The sequence below is a fragment of the Vipera berus genome, assembly GCF_964194415.1.
Source record: "Vipera berus genome assembly, chromosome: 15".
Taxonomy (NCBI): domain Eukaryota; kingdom Metazoa; phylum Chordata; class Lepidosauria; order Squamata; family Viperidae; genus Vipera; species Vipera berus.
Window position 1 is genome coordinate 9,283,574 of NC_138218.1, and position 20,999 is coordinate 9,304,572.

Genomic DNA, 20,999 nt, shown 5'->3' on the forward strand with positions numbered 1-20,999 from the left:
GTCTCCATGAAGCTCTGCAGATAAAAGAGACAGTCAACCATCAAAAAGGGAATCAAAAGACCAAAACGACCCCAGGCAGCAATCCACGCCCAGATGAGCGTAAGGTCAAAATCAGACCATCAGTCTAAAAGGAAACAATGCCTCAAGAAAGACTTGCCAAGCCAGATAACACCAAATGGTCTAACCTTTGGGACAGTAGGATATCCAAGACCATTCCCATTAACACTGACAGGGCAAGCATTGGCCCTGATGATGCTACCTAGTTGGGTAATGAAATGTCTGAATAAAAGCAAATCAGCTCTGACAGTACCAAGGACCTTACAGTCCTCCTCCTCCTCCTCCTCTTCCTTCTCCTCCTCTTCCTCCTCCTCCTCCTTCTCCTCCTCCTCCTCTTCCTCTCTGTAAACCCCTCTCCCTCCTGGCACTGATGACGTTACCTAGTTGGGTTATGAAACGTCTGCAAGAAAGCAATCAAGCTCAGAGAGCATCAAGGACCCCACAGTCCTCCTCCTCCTCCTCCTCTTCCTCTCTGTAAACCCCTCTCCCTCCTGGCACTGATGACGTTACCTAGTTGGGTTATGAAACATCTTCAAGAAAGCAGTCAAGCAGTCCAGGACCCTTGCGATAAAGGATTCAATGAAAGGAGGGGAGCAGCCCTCAAGCACACCCCAATTCACAACGAGGAGCACTCGTGTATAACAAAACTGTGGCTGCTGGGTTCAGCAGGAGCCAAGGGAGATCCTGCCCCCACTTTGTCCTCCTCTCTCTCGCCCCCCCCAAAAATAAAACAAGCCTGCTTAAACAGGAGCCTAATTATGGATTTAGATGTCCAATTCGGAAAACGCCAACTGATCTGCGTTAATGAGATCTGAGGGCTTAATACCTGCGTGTCCGCAATTATCTCTGCGGCTGGAGATTCGGTCTGCCAATCAAGAAATTACCTTTCGGTGTCTGAATGGTTCATTAAGCCTCCTTGGGAAGAGCAGGAAGAGGGGTCTGAGGTGGACCCGGGCAGAGAAGACTTAATCAACCATTCCCAGAGGATGGAAGTCCTCTGAGATGCCGCCTCTCAAGAGCAGAAAGCAAGATTGGAAGACAAGGGATGGAGAGAGGCCTTCTTAACCCCTTCTGATCATTCACAGAGCACTGTGAGGATCAGTGAAGTATCCTCCATTAAACAGGGAAGATGTCTGTGGAGATTCTCAGTCATCCAGGTCACGATTGTCCCCAAGATGTTTTTTTTCAAAAGGCCACTGGACTTGGTTTTTCCTTGAGGAGCTTTCGCTTCTCATCCAAGAATCTTCTTGTTTGGGAGAAGACCTGAAGAAGCTTCTTGGTTGGGAGAAGACCTGAAGAAGCTTCTTGGATGGGAGAAGACCTGAAGAAGCTTCTTGGTTGGGAGAAGACCTGAAGAAGCTTCTTGGATGGGAGAAGACCTGAAGAAGCTTCTTGGTTGGGAGAAGACCTGAAGAAGCTTCTTGGATGGGAGAAGACCTGAAGAAGCTTCTTGGACGGGAAAAGACCTAAAGAAGCTTCTTGGACGGGAGAAGACCTGAAGAAGCTTCTTGAACGGGAGAAGACCTGAAGAAGCTTCTTGGACGGGAGAAGACCTGAAGAAGCTTCTTGGTTGGAAGAAGACCTGAAGAAGCTTCTTGGATGGGAGAAGACCTGAAGAAGCTTCTTGGTTGGGAGAAGACCTGAAGAAGCTTCTTGGATGAGAAGTGAAAGCTCCTCAAGGAAAAGCAAAGTCCAGCTTCTTCAGGTCTTGTCTCATCCAAGAAGCTTCTTGGACGAGAAGCAAAACGTCTTCAAGGAAAAACAGAGACCAGTTGCCTTTTGGGGGGAAAAAACACCTTTGGGCTAAGCACGGAAGCTAGCTGGGCAAGATGGGCCCTAAGGTTGAGAAGTCACAAAAGGTCCCTCAACTACCACCCCAATTGGACCAACCTGGTGGGTTTTTGGCCCATAATCTTCCACGAAGACCTGGCCTTCACCCTGTAGTGGTTTGATTTGGGATGATTATATTGTTGTGGATGATGGTTGTTCCCCAGTTGGATATTCCTCCACACCCTCCCTGGCTGCCCTCATTTGAACAAGACCTCTAGGAGGGTGATTCCTCCTGAGATCTTCTCAGGACCAAGAACTATGTATCCACATCCTACTTTTCTTTGCTTCATCTTCTCTCCAGCCTTCTGCAGCCTCCTTGGCCTCCAACTTTTCCCTTCATCCACAAGGAAAGATCTCCCAGAGGACTTTTTCCTACAAGGAAGGGCAGCCAAAGGGGCTGCAGAGGGATGGAGAGATGGGGAACAACAACCTCTCTTCAACAATCAGCTCCATCCTCCCGGGCTACTTCTCATAGTTGGTAGATCATAAGTTCTAGTCCCACCTCAAGCATGAAAGCCAGCTGGGTGAGCCAATCACTAGGAGACGGTGAGTTCTAGTCCTGCCTTAGGCATGAACTCTGATTGGGTGACTTTGAGCCAATCACCAGGAGACGGTGAATTCTAGTCCCGCCTTAGCTCTGAAAGCCAACTGGGTGACTTTGGGCCAATCACCAGGAGATGGTGAGTTCTAGTCCTGCCTTAGCCCTGAAAGCCAACTGGGTGACTTTGGGACAATCACCAGGAGATGGTGAGTTCTAGTCCTGTCTTAGCCCTGAAAGCCAGCTAGGTGACTTTGGGCCAGTCCCTCCCTCTCAGCCCAGCCCACTTCATAGGGCTGTTGTTGTAAAAATAGGAGGAAGAAGGAGTATTAAACATATTCGCTATCTTGAGTTGTTTACATAATAATATCAGTGGGATATAAATAATAGATTTAACTAAACACTTCTAAACCTATTGCTCATTATTCGTGTCTCTCATCTTTCTGGATGTAGGAAATAATTTGATCTCTCTCTCTCTTTCTCTCTCTCTTTCTTTCTTTCTTTCTTTCTTTCTCTCTTTTTTTTCTCTCTCTCTCTCACACACACATCTTCTCTAGGTTGACCCTCACCTCTCCACCTTCCCAGATGATGTTTCACACAAGAAAGCGTTTGAGGTCTTCCATTCCGAAGTTCCTGTGAGGATCGGACCCCTGGCTCAAGGCCTTTATACTACGGTCTGTTAAGACATATCTAGAGAGAAGAAAGAGAGAGGAGGAGAAAGGCTGAATCATCAAAATAAATAAAATAAACCCAGAAGACTTAATTGCACGTTTCTACTTTGGGACCGGAGAACGGTATGGTCTGATGAATAAACTTATTTTTAACCCAATGCGTTTATTTTTGGTCTTCAATGTTTCTGGAATAAATGAATCGGAATTCTTTCTCAGAATTCTCATATGAATTCTAGACAATAGTTTATATCCCATTGGAAACTTGCTAATCGCCTCCTGCCTCTCCCCCTCCTGTTGACAGTCCAAAAATTAAGCCCTGGATGGGTTAAAGGTAAAGCTAAAGGTTCCCCCGCACATGCGTGCTAGTCGTTTCCGACTGTAGGGGCCGGTGCTCATCTCTGTTTCAAAGCCGAAGAGCCAGCGCTTGTCCGAGGACGTCTCCGTGGTCATGTGGCCGGCATGACTAGACGCCAAAGGCACACGGAACGCTGTTCCCTTCCCACCGGAGCGGTCCCTATTTTTCTACTTGCATTTTTACGTGCTTTCGAGCTGCTAGGTTGGCAGAAGCTGGGATGAGTAACAGGCGCTCACTCTGTTACGCGGCACTCGGGATTCGACCCGCCAAACTGCCGACCTTCTGATCGACAAGCTCAGCGTCCTAACCCACTGAGCCACCGCGTCCCTGAATGGGTTAGAGACCATCAATTCTTCTTTGTAAGAGAACCCTTACAAACCTGGTTAGCAAATCAACCCATTGGGGGGGGAGGAGGGGGGGGTTGCAAATGGCCTGAACTGTAAACTCGAATTTGCCTCACACACCCTTAACCGCCAAATCACAATTTAGCGTGCTGTGCCAATGCAGCTTGGACGTTGTATGAATGCAGTATCAAGGTCGGATGACTTCAAACGTTGGATTCTTGCACCCTTTGTAAGAGAGCCTTTTCTGAATGTTCATCATGTTGACTTATCTTTATCTTAGAGTGACACCCACTGGCAATTCTGAAATCCTGGGGAAAGAGCTGCCGGACAAAGATTCCTTCCCATCTCCGTCTTCTTGGGGATGAGAAGACAAAAAAAAATGTGGCTAACAAAACTTCCCTTTTTTCCTTCTGTCTTGGTTCCTTCCTTCATGCTGATGGCTTCTGACTTCTCTTTCCCCCTTTAAAACTCGCCCCAACAGTTGCGCCAATTGAAACAAACTAAGGTGACCGACGAAACGGGGAGAAACGCACCCAGAGATTTGAGGAGCATCTTCCTCGTCCTTCTTGGAGGAGGACCAGGAGAAAAGGCACTTTGCAGGTCTGAATGGCTAGGTGGGCCGTGTCCTTGTAGGGGATACCATAGGTGGAGGTATCCTGCCTTTCCCAACGTCCAGGAAGTGAGAGAAGTTGCTTGAAAGCCCAAGGACCCCTTGACACTCATTGTCCACAGCACTGGGCTAAAACCATTTTCCCACGTTTTTGAACTTAAATCCAGAAACTTTGAAACAGGGGAGATCAGAATGTCAGAATGTGATTGAGCTAATGTCAGGCCCAATCCTCTTCAGGTATCAAACTGGTTGGGTGATCTTTGGGTAGATTTGTTTGGAGAAAAGGAAGGAAGGAAGGAAGGAAGGAAGGAAGGAAGGAAGGAAGGAAGGAAGGAAGGAAGGAAGGAAGGAAGGAAGGAAGGAAGTTGGAAGAAGGAAGGAAGGAAGGAAGGAGGAAAGAAGGAAGTTAGAATAAGAAAGGAAAGAAGGAAGGTGGAAGAAGGGAAAAGAAGAAAAAGGAAGGAAGTTGGAAGAAGGAAGGAAGGAAGTTAGAATAAGAAAGGAAGGAAGGAAAGAAAGAAGGTGGAAGAAGGGAAAGGAAGAAAAAGGCAGGAAGTTGGAAGAAGGAAGGAAGGAAGAAGGAAAGAAGGAAGTTAGAATAAGAAAGGAAAGAAGTTGGAAGAAGGGAAAGGAAGAAAAAGGAAGGAAGGAAGGAAGGAAGGAAGGAAGGAAGGAAGGAAGGAAGGAAGGAAGGAAGGAAGTTGGAAGAAGAGAAAGGAAGGAAGGTGGGAGGGAGGGAGGGAGGGAGGGAAGAGAGGAGTCTCATTTCTTAGCTGACCTTGTTTTGCTACCTTACAACAAATTGCCTTGGTTTATGCAAAGTCTTACATACAAAAGTTATTTACAGCATACATTTTAAAGCAACCGCTCTTATTTCCAGTTTTAAGACAAACTGCTCCTACTTACAAAGCTAAACTTAGAAACCTCTCAACTCCTGTCTTGCCCAAATGTTTCTTTATTTATCCCACTCTCGGGCCCCAAAAAGGTTTTAGAGCCACTTAACTAGCACGGCTAGTTCTTATTTGTATAAATGTAGCTCCGGATCTCAGGCTTGTAATGGGAAAAGTGCGAAAGAGGAGGCAAGAAGACTAATGCAAACCCACATTCCATTTTTAACCTGCCTTTATTTATTTATTTTTTATTGAGGATATGATCGCCCTTGTCCCGAAATTCCGTTTTTTTTAAAATAAGCTTTCTTTTAAAAAAAAACAACACAACACTTAACCTCTAGAAAGTAACCATGAAATAATATTGACTGATTAATTCCTTGAAGAAGAAGAAGAAGCAACAAGGTGGTTTCTGGGTAAACGAATTTGACCGAATGATCATTTTCATTACAATCCACCTCGCACGGATTCCTCTAACCAAGCCTTGGCCAAGAGAACAAGCCTCTATTTCCCAGCATTCTTAAGGGGCCCTGAGGGATCATGGGAGCTGAAAGTCACCTGCATCTTTCACAGGCCTGCCGATTCCACTGGCATCGGCGCAAGCTGCGTTTGCACAGGCTGCGGAAGCCGGTGGGGAACACCGCACCCCACTTGCCACCTTGGCACAAAAAACGCACAACCCTAAAGCAGAGCAGGTCAACAATTAGGTGAGCGTCCTTCTCAGCTAGCTCTGAGCACACCTACCCACCAGGTTTGCTTGAGCGAAAGTGTGGGAGGAGAGTCAGGTCGGATTATAAACTTCAGCCAGGCGGGGGGTCTGGCTTTGGTCCCTCCCCTCTCCCTCTTCCTCCCCCCACCCACAACTCTCCTGCTCCCCCCCCCACACACAGTTGTTCTCTGACAGCTTGCAACCGGCCTTGGCTTCAGATGGGAGCTGTGCAAACTCCCGCAGGAAAAGCACTTTCCCCTCCGCTTACAAGCTGCTGAGTCAAAAGGAAGCCTTAAGAGGGAGGGGCAGGAGGGGGGCAGAGAGTGGGCCGTGGGGGGGAGGGAGAGAGAGGGGGGGAGAGAAAAGATTGTTCACAAAGGGAAAGAGAGGGAGGAGGGGAGGCAGAAGAGAAGGAGAAGAGAGGGACCGGAAAAGGCAGGGGAAGAGGAAGGGCAGGAATGAAGGAGAAGAAAAGAAGTATCGGAAGATAGTAGAAGAAAGGAAATGAGAAGGGGGGAGAGAAGAAGGAAGGAAAGAAGGAAGGAAGGAGAGGGAGGGAGGGAGGGAGGAAGGAAGGAAGGAAGGAAGGAAGGAAGGAAGGAAGGAGAGGGAGGGAGGGAGGGAGGAAGGAAGGAAGGAGAGAAAGGAAGGAAGGAAGGAAGGAAGGAAGGAAGGAAGGAAGGAAGGAAGGAAGGAAGGAAGGAAGGAAGAAAAACAATTCCAACAAGACAATAATGATCAAAGCTGTCCAGGTTAATCTAGAACTAGGTATTCATCTTCCTTCCTTCCTCCCTCCCTCCTTCCTTCCTTCCTTCCCTCCTTCCTTCCTCCCTCCCTCCCTCCCTCCCTCCTTCCTTCCTTCCTTCCTCCCTCCTTCCTTCCTTCCTTCCTTCCTTCCTTCCTTTCTCCCTCCCATCATTCTTCTCATTCACTGCCATCATCTTTCTCTTTCTCTCTTTCTCTCTTCCACATTTCCCTCCTTTTCCTCCATCCTTTCCCTTCTCCTCCCATCCTCCTTTCTCTCGTTCGCTGCCATCATCTTTCCCTTCCTCTCTTTGAATCCTCTGTATTTTCCTCTCCTCCCTCCCTTCCTCCTCTCCTCCCTTCCTCTCTTCTTCCTGCCCCCTCTCCCTTCCTTCCCAGCCTTACCTCCACCTTTCCCAGAAGAGTGAGGGGCTTCAAGCAACACAGATTTCTCGTGTTTCAGAACCAAAAAAAAATCCCCATTGGGGGGTGGGGTGGGGGTGGTGGAAGGACCTCTTGGGGGCTTTCGTGGGATGAAGCCCTGGCTTCCCCCAAAAAGGCAATTTCTAACAAAACTGTGGAGCAGCAGAGGCAGCTGGGGGTGAGGGAAATAAAGTACCCTAACCCCCTAAAAAAGGAAGCGTCTGAAAAGACCCTTCCCCTAAGTCTCATTAATTTTTAAGTAGGTGTCTTCTCTTGTTACTGCCACTTAATTCAAATTTCTCTGCGCGGGTTTTTTTTTTACAATAACAATGACAACAACAACTGCTATTATCCTTGCAGAGTTGTGGATTGAATCCTGCAGGGCAGGTTTTTTTTCCCCCCTTGTGTTGAAGAGGCACTTTGGGACGCTCCTAAAAATCGGCCCTTTTGCTTGGGTGCATATTTTGCAAGGGTGTCGTTGTGCGGAGGGAGGATTGGATCAAAAGAACTGGATGGAAATCTGCCGATTTTCTTTCTTTTTTCTTTTATGAAAAAGGGAACGATTTTGGGGCTGAAGGCTGCTGGAAATCACCCTGAATCTCCTTTCTCCATCCAATATTTTGCCTTTTCAATTATTTATTATTATTATTATTATTATTATTATTATTATTATTATTATTATTATTATTATTATTATTATTATTATTATTATTATTATTAGACACCCACTCATCCAGATGTTTAGAATGGATTGGGCATTTTTACCCACCTTATTATTTCAATTCAGCTCCAGGAGTCTTTCCCCCCCCTCCCCCCACCCCTTTTCTCTCTACTCTGAGTATTATTTCATAGTCAAAGTTTAAACACCTGAACACCTAGAGGGCATTCATTGTTCAGGTTTTTAAGGTGGTGACCTCTTGAAATTATATCTATCTATCTATCTATCTATCTATCATCTATCTATCTATCATCTCTATTTATCTATATCTATCTATCTCTATATCATTATATCTATCTTCTCTATATCTATCATCTCTATCTCTATTATCTATCTATATTATCTCTCTATTATCATCATCTCTATCTCTATCTACTCTATCTATCTATCTATCTCTCTATCCATATCTATCTATCTATCTATCTATCTATCTATCATCTCTTTATTTATCTATACTGTATCTATCTATCTATCTATCTATCATTATATCTATCTTCTCTATATCATCTCTATCTCTATTATGTATCTATATCTCTATTATCATCTCTATCTATTATCATTATCTCTATCTACTCTCTATCTATCCATATCTATCTATCCATATCTATCTATCCATCTATCCATCTATCCATCTATCCATCTATCCATCTATCCATCTATCTATCTATCTATCTATCTATCTATCTATCTATCTATCTATCTATCTATCTATCTATCTTCCACCCTTGTTCCTTCGAAAATATAACATAAAGCTGACTTAGTCCTTCTTTCCTTTCCTTCTCTCCCATTTACTCGTGAGTAAAACCTCCCTTTCATTGCCATACTGGTTTCAGGTCATTGGAAAAAAAAACCCAGAGCCAAAATCAGCCTCACAAAAACCATCCTTTTTATGGGGTCTTGGACTGGCGATGCCTTTTTTTAATGAGGGGGCTTTACATTTTTCACCTTTGGATGGAAAAGTCACGGTGGTCTCAATGTGCTGCAACCAACAGATCAGCTATGCCCAAAATTTCGAGTGGAGAAATCAAATCGATGCGGGTTGCCTTCAGATGTCCAACGCTGGGGTTGAAGGCAGGGCTTATCTGCCTTGAAAGATTCCTTTTGAAATATTGCTGTCCCAATTCAAGCCAGAGGAGAGGTGATTCTTCCTTCGTAGATGCCATACAAGTATTTTTTTTTTTTTTTTACCCTGGGCCATGAGTTCACGTGCTGTTTAATCGTTGTGTAAAATGTCCTTCAGTGAAACCTGGAGGCGACCAATGTCACGTGAAACGTCTGCTGAAATTGTTTGCAACTCAACAAAGAGGCTTTTTTCTCAACGGAGGGGAAGGGCTTTAAAATTTCAGGGAAGTCACGATTTTTCTTAAATAAGATAAATGAAAGCAAAGGATGGGTGTGGAAGAGAGGGCGGGTGCTTGTATCCGGAGGAGATAAAATGAAATGCTCCTTGCTAGAACAATTTCACAGTTTACTTTCTTGCGGTTTTAATCTTCGCTGGTCTTCCCAGCACTTTTCTCTCCTTCGTGTCTTCTTTTTTTAAAAAAAATTTTTTAAAAAAAATCATAAAGATGTTTATCCTCGGAGCGCTTTAAGGCTTTTTAACCATCTACCTTTTGTGGGCACGGCTAAGAGAGAAAATAAAGCCCACTGTTCCAGGACTAAGCATGGGTGGCTTAAAACGCCCCCATTTTCAAGAAGGCCCCCTCCCAAAGCCGTTTCCCCTCTCCTTCTTCGTTTTCCCCCCCCTCGCTCCCACCCCATATTGCTAATAACCCCATTTAAAACTTCATCAGCGATGTAATGATAGCAAACAGAGCAGCGATTGCCGTTAACAGTCGGATCAGCGCTGTAATTAATTCAATGTCTGTTTTAATCAAACCGAGGAGCGATCAAGTTTTTCTCAGTCCGGGTGGGCACGCGTGACGTCACCCTAAAAGACAGCCGTCCAATCCGGAGGGGGCCTGCTGGGCACGTGGGCTCGGGATCTCCTCTTAAAATAAATAAATATTTTTTAAAAAAAAATAGGGGAAAGATTAGAGGAGGCGGAGAAGGAAAAGAAAGAAATTGCAAAGGAAAGTTGGAGGAGAGAGCCGGGCAACGTGTGGCCGCGTCCGGAGCTGTCCTTGGTGCTGAAACGGCGCGCCCGAGGCTCTTTCGCCACGGAATCTTCCCCCCCCCCCCCAAGCGTTAGCTCCCGAAGGATCCCGCAGGATCATGGGAGGAGACGACGTGGAGATCCCCCTCGTCCGCTACTTTGAGCGTTTTCAAAGGTGCTGATCATTCTCACCGGTCTTCTGTATTAAGGGGACTTGGAGTTTTTGATCTCCTGGGCTATTGGGAGGGGGAAAGATTCATTCGGATGGTGTAACTGTCCATAGTTCTGAAAAAAGGGTGGGAAACCCTCAAACCTCCTTCCAGAGTGTCTGCCTTTCCTCCCTTTTCTCTTTTTTTCTTTTCTTGCTCATCACATCTCGTTCTCCATCTTTCCATTTGTTGGAATTGGGCTCCTTTCCCATTGGGCTGGGTGTCAAAAGTTTGCTTTTGCCGCTGTCTGTCTTTATGCTGGTTTTGGAACTGCACTGAAGGTCGGGTCCGATTTGATTTCCCGTTCTTTGATCCGCAATGAAGATCGGGTCCGATCTGATGTCGCCTTTGATTTAGAGTGCTGGGCGGCTGAAGGGTATTCAGGACCGGAGATTTGAAGCTGGACAATTCACAGCCGATGAAAGCTTGTAGCGTTTGTAGCTCCATTGAACTCGATGGGATCTAACCTCCCAGTAAGCAGAAACGGACAGACAGACAGACAGCCTGACAGACAGCTCGAGTGGTTTTAAGATTCAGTTCCTCAGCCTTGGAAGAGAGTAAACACCGGGCCGTTTGAACCCCGGTGGGCTTCCTTTGGAGTAAGTCAATAGCTGTAGAGCTACGGTTGGCAGTTAAGGCGGCGCTTGATTGCAAATAAAGTTGAATCCAAGGGCTTGCTCCCTTCCGTTCTTTTTTTTTATATATAAAGCTGCCTGGTTAACGTTGACTCTTTTCATAAAGCTGTCCGGTTAATGTTTAGGACCGGCTCGACTCAGATCCTTCCCTTTCGCCTTGCCTTTTGACATTTTTTTTCCTTCCCTTCCTTTTTTCTCTTCCTGCTGCAGCCAAGTTGGACGCTGATCGCCCCCCACCACCCCCACCACCCCACACACACCCCCGCACAAAGTCGGGACCTTGGATGTTAAATGCGGGCCAGGAATTGTGTTTAACGCGGGGCAGCCTTCCTTCCTTCGGCTGCTTTCCCCTCCTTCTCTTCCCCCCCACCCCACCCCACCCTACCCCCGACCCCCAAATAAACCTCGGCGGGTCAATGTCTTCCTGAAAGCAAGCATGGAAAACGCCAACGGATTTGGGATCGACTCCCTCCTCTCCCATCGATCCGGGAGCCCAGCTGTGCCCAAAGGGGATCCACTCCTGGGAGAAAGCAGATCCCCTCTGGAACTTAGCCCTGGCTCGGAACTCAGCAGCGGCTGCCTGTCTCCTCCGTCGCCGCGGAGGGACTGCTTGGAAGCGGCCGTTCAGTTACCCGTCGGCGGTGGGGTGATGAGGCTGGACCTGCCCGGTCCCCCCATTTCAGCCGCCTCCGCTCAATCCAGAACGGTCACCTCCTCTTTCCTCATTAGGGACATTTTGGCTGATTGCAAGCCCTTGGCGGCCTGCGCCCCTTATTCCAGCAGCCACGGGCAGGGCGGGCAGGAGGCGCCCATCTCCGTCCCGGCCAAGGCGAGCGGCGAGGACTTTCGAGAGAAAATCGAAAAAACCAGCACTAGCTCAGCCTTGGATTCGGAATACAAAGGTAAGAAGGAGTCGCAAAGCAAGGCCTGCTTTGCAAAAAAAGGGGGAGCGGGGAGAAAGCAGCCTAAACTTCCTAAACAGGACCGTCAAATGGTCTCTTCCCACCCCACCCCACCCCCTTTTTTCGTGTTTGTTTAGAAAAGTCACCAGCGAAGGACTGTTTAGTTCATTCTGTAAAGTCCCCCCCCCCAAATTGAAACGGGAGAAACCCTAACCCCCCCAAATTGAAAAGGGAGAAACTAAAGTCTCTGAGCTTCTTCTAATCACCTCTCCTTCCCTTGCTGGTGTGGGCTGACTTGTCCCCCTCCCCTCTCTGATCCTCCAACCCACGTCGGCGTAATTTCCTGACTTATACTAATAATACTAACGCTAGTAACAAGATCGGGCGAAGTGTTAGGACCACTTTGTAGTGCCTTGGTAAGGCCGCACTTTTGATCGCTGAGATGTAAAAAAAGAAAGAAAGAAAAAAAGATGTCGAGGTTAGAGACAGTGCAGAGAAGAGCCACAAAGAGGATTGGGGGGACGGACTGGAGGCTAAAACGTACCAAGAAGAACGGTTGCAGGAATTGGGTATGTCTTGCTTAATGAAAAGAAGGACCAGGGGTGGCATGAGAGCAGTCTTCCAATATCTCAGGGGCTGCCCCAAAGAAGAGGGAGTCAAGCTATTCTCCAAAGCGCCCGAAGGCAGGACAAGAAGCAACGGGTGGAAACCAGTCAAGGAGAGAAGCAACCTGGAACTAAGGAGGAATTTCCTGACAGTGTGAACAATTAACCGGTTGGAAGGACTTTCTTCCAGAAGTTTTGGGTGTTCCAGCACTGAAGGCTTTTTTTTTAAAAAAAAAAAGAGAGATTGGACAAACATTTGTCTGAAATGGTGTAGGGTTTCCTGCTGGAGCAGAGAGAGGGTGGAAGACCTGCAATTCTGTTATTCCCTTAAACACACAACAAGGAAAGGAAACAACCAAAGTTTTTCCTTTCCTAATTTCTGGACTATTAGGAGCGATCAGAATGGAGTGGTCCGAACAGCAGCAGCGGAGAGAATTTGGATGGTTCAATTAGCAACGTTTGACTTGGTTGGGGATCAGGTTGGGGATCGCGGCAGTTTTGGGACATTTCCTCAGCATTGGGATAAGGGTGTAATTAACCCTTAATTACCAATACAGTCAATACTGTATTGCAACAACAAAATTGTCATTATCCTCGTTTTCAGAGTCATGGTTCCTAAGAAAAAAATCAGGATTTTGCAAAGCCAGAAGCAAGTGGAGAATCCAACATCTGCTTAGGTGTCCCCAAGTTTCCCCAAATGTGATAGATAGACTACATATGGACGGTCCAAAAGAAAATCCCCCTTTTTTCCAAATGGAAAGCTGGATTAAATTCAGCCCCCTTCCCACTTAATTCTGTCCCAGGTTCATGGTTGTTTTTTTTTTGTTTTGGGGGGGGGGGTTGCTCTTAAAGCACTAGCCCATTGAGGCAGATTTTAGTTTGTCTTGGAAAAAAAAAAGAGAAATCTTGGGATATGTGCACCAACAAAAAATGAAATGGAGATTTTCAGAATAAAAGATTGTCCTTGGAGAGCAATTTGATGTTAAGCGTGCAGCTGGCTGTGTAGGACATAAAAAACATCTTTCTGTGTATTTCCAAATAGGGGAAAGTAAACGACTTGGAACAATTATTTTCCCCCCCTTTAATAAGTTAGTCAGTGCGTAATTTCTCCCTAGAATGCTTCTTAACCTTCACAAATCTATTTTTGTGTCTTTTTTCTTACCACCAAATCAATATTGCCTTGCCTCCTAGATTTTATTTTAGCAGAGCGAACGGGAGCAGGCTATGTGGCCCACTCAACCATCAATCTACTCGGGGTTTGACTGGAAGGAGACAGAAAGTCAAAATTCCCCGTTTCCTTCTTTAAAATGGAAGAGTTGTTTTTGGTTCTGAGCAGAAGTGGTCCAATTATTCCCCATTGTCATTTTTTGGTTAATTCGCATCTAGTTAATTTACTTCTTTCTCTGTCCTGCAAGAGGTTAGGAACTAAACCCTCCTAAGCAGAGTGCAAGCGGGACTGGATATTTGTGAAAGCGTAAGCTGGAAATAAAGGCACATGAAGGAGAAAATAGTTGTATTTGTATTTCTGGAGACTTGAGAAGACAAGAACAGATTTTAATGCCTTTCCAAACGTGGAGATGTTTCATTTTTCCCCCCAAAAAAGTTTTCAAAGATTGCTCTCCTTAAGTTTCTTTGCGCCATTGGATATGATATTTAATTTTTTTAGAAGGAAAATTCTCTGCCAATGTTAGGAAGGAAGGAAGGAAGGAAGGAAGGAAGGAAGGAAGGAAGGAAGGAAGGAAGGAAAAAAAAGAGGAAAAGAGGAAAAGAGGAAAAGAAAGAAAGAAGGGAGGAAGGGAGGAAAGAAAAGAGGAGGAAGGAAGGAAGGAAGGAAGGAAGGAAAAGAGGAAAAGAAAGAAGGAAGAAATGGAGGAAAGAAAAAGAGGAGGAAGGAAGGAAGGAAGGAAGGAAGGAAGGAAGGAAGGAAGGAAGGAAGGAAGGAAATCCCTGCTACTTTACCGCTTAAGCATTCCCACAGATTTGCTTACTGGGAAGTAACTCCTAGAGTCTATTCTCATTCATTCTTTTTAAGAGGGGGAAAAAATCGCTTTGCATGGGGAAACCATTGAAATCAAAAGACAGAGTGGGAATAATTAACCAGGCTATAAAACTCTCCTTGAGCTTCAATCTAGAGATGAGGAGCGGAGGGTCGTGGCCAGATCTTAAGCAGGGGAACAATTTTGCTAACTCTGCAGCTATTTGTGGCAAGCTTCAGCACGCGGCTTTTTTACGCGTGACTGCAGATGGGAATATAATGGTCGTTTGCTCGGGATTTTTGCTTCTTTTCCAGGAGACCCTGGTGGTTTCTCAAGACTCTAATCTTATTTCTTTCTTTTTTCCCCCCTCTTTTATTTCTTTTGACCTTTGCATGTCCCCCACCCCTAGGCAGAAGTTGGACTGTAGTTAGTTTCTAGTGGCTGCCTTTGCGCGCAATCCCTTAAACTCAAGTTTCTCCGTTCAATCTAAACTTTTGCGTTTTTCTCTAAAACAAGGCTGGCACCCTAAAAGCCAAACATTTCTTATCCAAACTCAAAAAAAAAACCCCAAAAAAAAGGGGGGGGGAAGAAAAAGAAAGAAAGATTGAGAAAGACTGAAAAGGAAGGATGGAAAGGATGAGGGGCCCCCTTAACTTTCTCCCCCTCTGGCTTCCTCGCGGCTGCCCATTTCAAAATCCAAGCAGAGGCCTGAAGATAAAATAAAATATTATTCCTACCCCCCCACCCCCCACCCCACCCCCCCCACCCCACCCCCCCCCAAAAAAAACCCTCTGAACAATACAGGAGGAGAAATTCACGCCGGGTTGCAAATCAAATGGATAAACTATTAATTTAATTCATTTTAATTCTATTTCTATTTCAACTTTTATATTGTCTTTTAAATTTTGCCCTGTAAACCGCCCTGAGTCCTTCGGGAATAGGGCGGTATATAAAAATAAATAAATAAATAAATAAACTGGAAGTGAACATGAAGATATTCTAAAAAGCTCGGGCAGATTTTTTTTTAAAAAAACAAAAAAACCCTTGCTTGCGAGTAAACACGTCCTGGAGGGTGCTAAGACCTCAAAATTTCAAATCTCAAAACTTCTCCCTAAAGGAAGGCAGATTTTTCCCTCCCCAGGGGGAAAAAAAAATCTCAACAAGGATCGGTTCCTTTCTCTGGGTTTTGAAGGGGGAGTGGGCTTTCCCTTCGGCTCAGGGCTCCCATCACCACCAATATTGAAAAGAGAGGAGGGGAGACCTCCGAAAGGAATCCCCAGTGCCCACTTTTATTATTATTATTATTATTATTATTATTATTATTATTATTATTATTATTATTATTATTACAGTATTATTACAGTATTATTACAGTATTATTACATTATTATTATTATTATTATTATTATTATTATTATTATTATTACTACTACTACTACTACTACTACTACTACTACTACTACTACTACTACTACTACTACATAGGCTCATTTCCCGAATATTTCTCCTGAAGACAAGAGCTGAAGGATCGTGGCCCCCAGACCAACCTTTAGCTTCCTTGGTGCTCTCAGAGCTGGGGGGTTTTCTTCGCTACCCAAACTAGGTAACGCCACCATCATAGTTGGGTAGTGAAACGTCCTCAAGGAACCCCCCCCCCCCGCAAGCTCAGGGAATGCCAAAGACACCCACCCCCATTTCAACCCTGAGTAAATATTCTCCTTTATTGCCCTCCTTAGCTAGGGTGCAGCCTCCAGATGTGGAGCATGGTCCCTTTTTAAAAAAAAAAACCAGGCAAGACTCCATCATCCTCACCGCCCTATAAATCCACTTTGGCTGGATTGTGCCCTTCTCTCTTTGGCTGGAAACGCCGGCCTTTCTGCCTCACCGTCTCTTGGGGATTTGGGAAAAGGGGGCACGGGAGAGGGGGGGGCGAAAGGACGGGTCCCTGTTTTTCGGGGCGCAAGAGATAAGTCATGCTGGCCCAAGCAACGAGAACTTTCCTGGCTGCCTAAATGCAGATTTTGGGATTTGGGGTTGTTCAGTTGCTAAAGAATTAACCTATTGGGAAAAAAAAAGAGATTCACCTTTCCCCCTCCCCACTTTCTTACTCTTGGGGGGGGTCTTTCCTGCAGCTTCCTTGTAGTTCTGAAGGAGGGCCCGGCGGGAAGCGGGTTTTCTGCGCTGCCCATTTTGGGGGGCAGCAGAGTCAATCTCCATTTTCCATCCTTTTTGCTCTGCTCAGCTCTGCCTTCCCTTCTTCTCCTCTCCTCCGTCTCTCTCTTTAAAAACAAAGAAACAAAAAAACTTTTCTGGGTTTTAATCTCCTTAATCTCTGTCCTTCTTTTTTAGCGGAGTTTAATTTCCATTTGGTTTCTCCTATTTCCTTCCTTCTTTCCTTCCCAGATCTCTTTTTTTTCCCCTTCCTATTTTATCATCCCCTTTCCTCCTATTTTCTCCCTCCTTCTCCCTTTGTTTTACTCCTTCCGCCTCTTCTTCCTTCTTCGCTAATGTGAAGATTCTCTTTCCTTCTTTGTTTTCTTCCCTTTCTTTCTCCTTCTCCTTTTCTGCTTTCCTTCCTTCCATCTTTCCTTCTTTCCTTCCTAATTTACCAATTCTTTTTTTAATCTTTTCTCCCTTCGTCTTCCTCTCCTTCCTTCCTTCCTTCCTTCCTTCCTTCCTTCCTTCCTTCCTTCCTTCCTTCCTTCCTTTTGCCTCTTTTGACTCGCACCGTTGCCTTTCTCCCCTACTGCCTATCGCTATGCGGGACTCACCCTTCCCCCCTCTCATTAGGATCCTTTGAAACCCAGATTCCAACTTTTCAAACTTAGCCTTTCCCATCTCGCTTCCAAGATACATTCCTTGCTTCCCTCCCTCCCTCCCACTCTCTCTCTCTCTCATTGTTATTCATTCTTAGGGCTGCCTTTTATCTGTAAATCAGATTTCTGATTCTCTCCTTCTAAATCTCTGCCAGGATTTCAAGCCTCTAATTCTAGCCCTCAAAAATCCTAGATTTGAGATGATAGCTAGCCAGATGATAGATAGATAGATAGATAGATAGATAGATAGATAGATAGATAGATAGATAGATAGATAGATATGGATAGAGAGAGAGAGTGAGAGAGTAGATAGAGATGATAATAGAGAGATGATATAGATAGATAATAGAGATAGAGATGATAGATATAGAGAAGATAGATATAATGATATAGAGATAGACAGACAGACAGATAGATAGATAGATAGATAGATAGATAGATAGATAGATAGATAGATAGATATAACATTAGATAGAGATAGATAGTGATAATAGAAAGACTAGAGAGAGAGAGAAAGAGAGAGAGTAGATAATGATAATAGAGATAATAGAGAGATGATATAGATAATAGAGATAGAGATGATAGATATAGAGAAGATAGATATAATGATAGATAGATAGATAGATAGATAGATAGATAGATAGATAGATAGATAGATAGATAGATGCTTGCTTTCCTTTAGCATCTCATGTTTAAGAGATCTTCAGGGCTGCGTTTCTGCTGGAAGAGTTTTTTCACCTCCCTCGTGGCTCAATTAAGTGGATTATTGTCTTCCTACGGAGAGAAATCAACTTGCTTGTCTCCTCAAAAACCTGCCACAAGGATGTTGGAGCATAAAGCCCCTTGTCAGCCCACCCCCTCACCCAACTGGTGTAAAGCGATCAGGGTTGCGCGCTCAAGAGAGCCTTCGCACAAATAAAGCCTCTTAAGGCAGAGAGAGACAACGGGAGGAGGGAAAGCCGTTGCACCCCCAAACACACAAGAGACGGACTTGAGTTAATCATCCTCCTTGCAACCGGGACTTGCCAATCATCCAGCTGGTTGGTGTCCACGGTCCAAACCGGATTAAAGGAAACCAGTTTCTATCGCCAAGCGGCAAAAAAAAAACCCTTTGCAACAGGGAGGAAAGTGTGAACTTCCCCCCCCCCCCAAAAGAGAAGGAGAATTCTGAGAAGACAAAGAAAGGCGACAGGCCGAATCTCCCGTTTCCACGTATCTAGAAAATCTGCTTCCTTAAAAAAACAAACGAGGAAAACTTGCTTCCTATTTCAGGATATAAGGACACAAGCTCGTTTTTCCTGCCTTTGTCTTGCACGGAGGAAAATGTCTCTACTTTTTCCTAGAAGAAATAAGGGAGCTTTTTGGCCTGGCTGCTTGCCGCCGACTCTTTCTAGAACTGCCATTCGTGGTGTTTGGTTGATTGTTTTTATTCCAGTATGAAAAGTGAAGAGCCTTTTCATACTGTAGGAAAATTGTCCATTTGGACCCTTTCCTTGGGACAAACTTGCACTGGTTTAAAGAAACGATTTTGCCAATCGTATTCCAAGACTGACATGAGCCTAATTTATTTGCAGGGTTATTAGATTGGTAACTTATTATGCCCACCTTTTGGGAAGAATTCCAGGATATAACACTGCAATGCTAATAATATTAATAGTCTTGCTCATTTTCTAAGGAGGCCGAAACGAGATTTGACACAGTTTTTATAGAAAATAAGGGTGATTTGTTAGAAATGTTTACTGGTAGAGGTGGCAATGATTTTGATTAATCTCTTTACAACTGGTACAGTTTCTGTACCAACAAGATTTTTCGGACAAAATAAATAAATAACTAAATAAATGGGATGAAGCAAAGGATTCTTATTTTCATAGCAAGTTTGTCTCCGAGGATGCCCACCTCTCAACAAGTCACCTTGGTCTCCTGCAGAAAGGAGCTCAGGATCGCAAGAAACCCTTTGAAAAGCAAAACAGCTTGTAAGAAATGAAGGGAGACCCATGTCTGGAGGAAGAGGAGGAGGAGGAGGAGAAGGAGGATGGGAAGGAGAGGAGAGGAGAAAAAGGAGGAGAGAGGATAATAATGGTGAATGAGCAGATGAGAGAAGGAAAAGAAGAGAAAAGGGGAAAGGGGAAGGGGAAGGAGGAGGAGGAGGAGGAGGAGGAGGAGGAGGAGAAGAAGAAGAAGAAGAAGAAGAAGAAGAAGAAGAAGAAGAAGAAGAAGAAGAAGAAGAAGAAGAAGAGGAGGAGGAGGAGGAGGAGGAGGAGGAGGAGGAGGAGGAGGAGGAGGAGGAGGAAGAAGAAAAGGAGAAGGAGGAGGAGGAAGAGGAGAAGGAGGAAGAAGAAGGAGGAAGAAGAAGAAGAAGGAGGAGGAAGAAGAAGAAGAAGAAGAAGAAGGAGGAGGAGGAGGAGGAGGAGGAGGAGGAGGAGGAGGAGGAAGGAGGAGGAGGAGGAGGAGGAGGAGGAAGAAGAAGAAGAAGAAGAAGAAGAAGAAGAAGAAGAAGAAGAAGAAGAAGAAGAATAAAGGCAATTTATGCCCTCCCCATCACCTGCATTCAGAATAAAGCTGGACCAGGATTGCACAAAGATGGAACTGTGTGTAAATGAGAATCCCATTTCTTTCTCCTCAAGGTGGGCTTCTCCCGCAGGGGTCTTCAAGGACCATTTTTTCCCCAGGGTCTTCTTATCCCAACATAGTTCAGGGGTCGGGTGGCTAGTAGCCCCCCCTTTCTGTAACCCCAATCCCCATTTGCCCCACAAAAACCCACCTCGACAAATCCTTCTACCTCTCCATGTCTACTTCAGATCTTCAAGGTTCTTTTGAAACAAGGGGTGGAAACTATTCAAGGAGAGGTGGAATCTGAAAGAAAGGAGAAACTTCCCGACAGTGAGGACAATCAACCAGTGGAACAGCTTGCCACCAGAAATCGTGGGCGCTCCATCACTGGAGGTTTTTAAGAAGAAGCTAGATGTTCACCTGTCTGAGATGGTATAGGTCCTCTTGCTTAAGGGGGGGGGGCTGGACTAGAAGACCTCCAAGATCCCTTCCAGCTGATTGATTGATTGATTGATTGAAATGTTCCTCTCCCCAAATAAATATATTTGTTTTTAAAAAGGCTGGTTGATTTTCAGTTCAGAAAATCAGCTTTTTTTAAAGCCCCTCTCTCCTTTAAAATAACACGCTTCTCCATCACCTTGCTGTCCCCCCCCCACAAAAAAAACCCCCGAGGTCTATTATTTATGCCAATTTTACATTCCGAGCCGTAGAATCAGTTTGGACGGGCCCCAGAGGACTTTGTGCAGAAAGCTATTGAGGGAAGGATCGGTGATCTGGCTGAGCTGATTACATCTATTAATTGTTTAATAATTGATCGTTTGATTATTATTTAATGACAAAGGTTGCAAATGAAAGGAAAGGAATATGTTTGGGCGGCCGCCACTGTGTGTAAAACGTGGCACCAGGCAGTGCTGTGTGTTGTGTGTGCGCCTGGGTTTTGTTTTTCGTTTTTTTTGGAGGGGTGTGTGTGTGTGTGTGTGTGTGTGTGTGTGTGTGTGTCACTTTACAGAGGAAACAGCAAAGCTCCTTTTGACTATATATTTGAAATGGGCATAGCTTACCTTTTTTTTTCACCACCCCAGCCCAGCCGGTGTTTTAGTTCTATTGGACTACAGTTCCCATCTTCCTATGGGCATACTTCTGGGTAAAGCTACCTGGAATTTGGGGGTGGGGGGTGGGGGGGAAGAGAAGCAAATGGTTTTGTGTGTGCAAATTTATTAGGAGAGAGTCTCATAAAAAGGGAAGGGAAGTTACTCCTGAGTAAACGGCAGTGGGATTTTTTTTGACATGAATAAATTACACATGGTAGATCCACAGAAGCTGGT

General features: G+C 45.1%; 2 protein-coding genes across 2 annotated transcripts in view; both read left to right on the forward strand.

Annotated features, from left to right (window-relative positions):
* Positions 1 to 3,244, forward strand: part of CFAP77 (cilia and flagella associated protein 77) — a gene marked incomplete at its 5' end in the record, with an annotated part of 38,359 nt that extends 35,115 nt beyond the window's left edge. Inside the window, one exon of the mRNA XM_081339844.1 lies at positions 2,983 to 3,244. Coding sequence (XP_081195970.1) covers positions 2,983 to 3,108 — 126 coding nt within the window. The 3' untranslated portion in view covers positions 3,109 to 3,244. The remainder of the gene's footprint in view (positions 1 to 2,982) is intronic.
* Positions 3,245 to 11,261: 8,017 nt separating this feature from the next.
* Positions 11,262 to 20,999, forward strand: part of BARHL1 (BarH like homeobox 1) — a gene marked incomplete at both ends in the record, with an annotated part of 18,759 nt that continues 9,021 nt past the window's right edge. The window contains one exon of the mRNA XM_081339837.1: positions 11,262 to 11,727. Within this exon, the coding sequence (XP_081195963.1) occupies positions 11,262 to 11,727 (466 nt within the window). The remainder of the gene's footprint in view (positions 11,728 to 20,999) is intronic.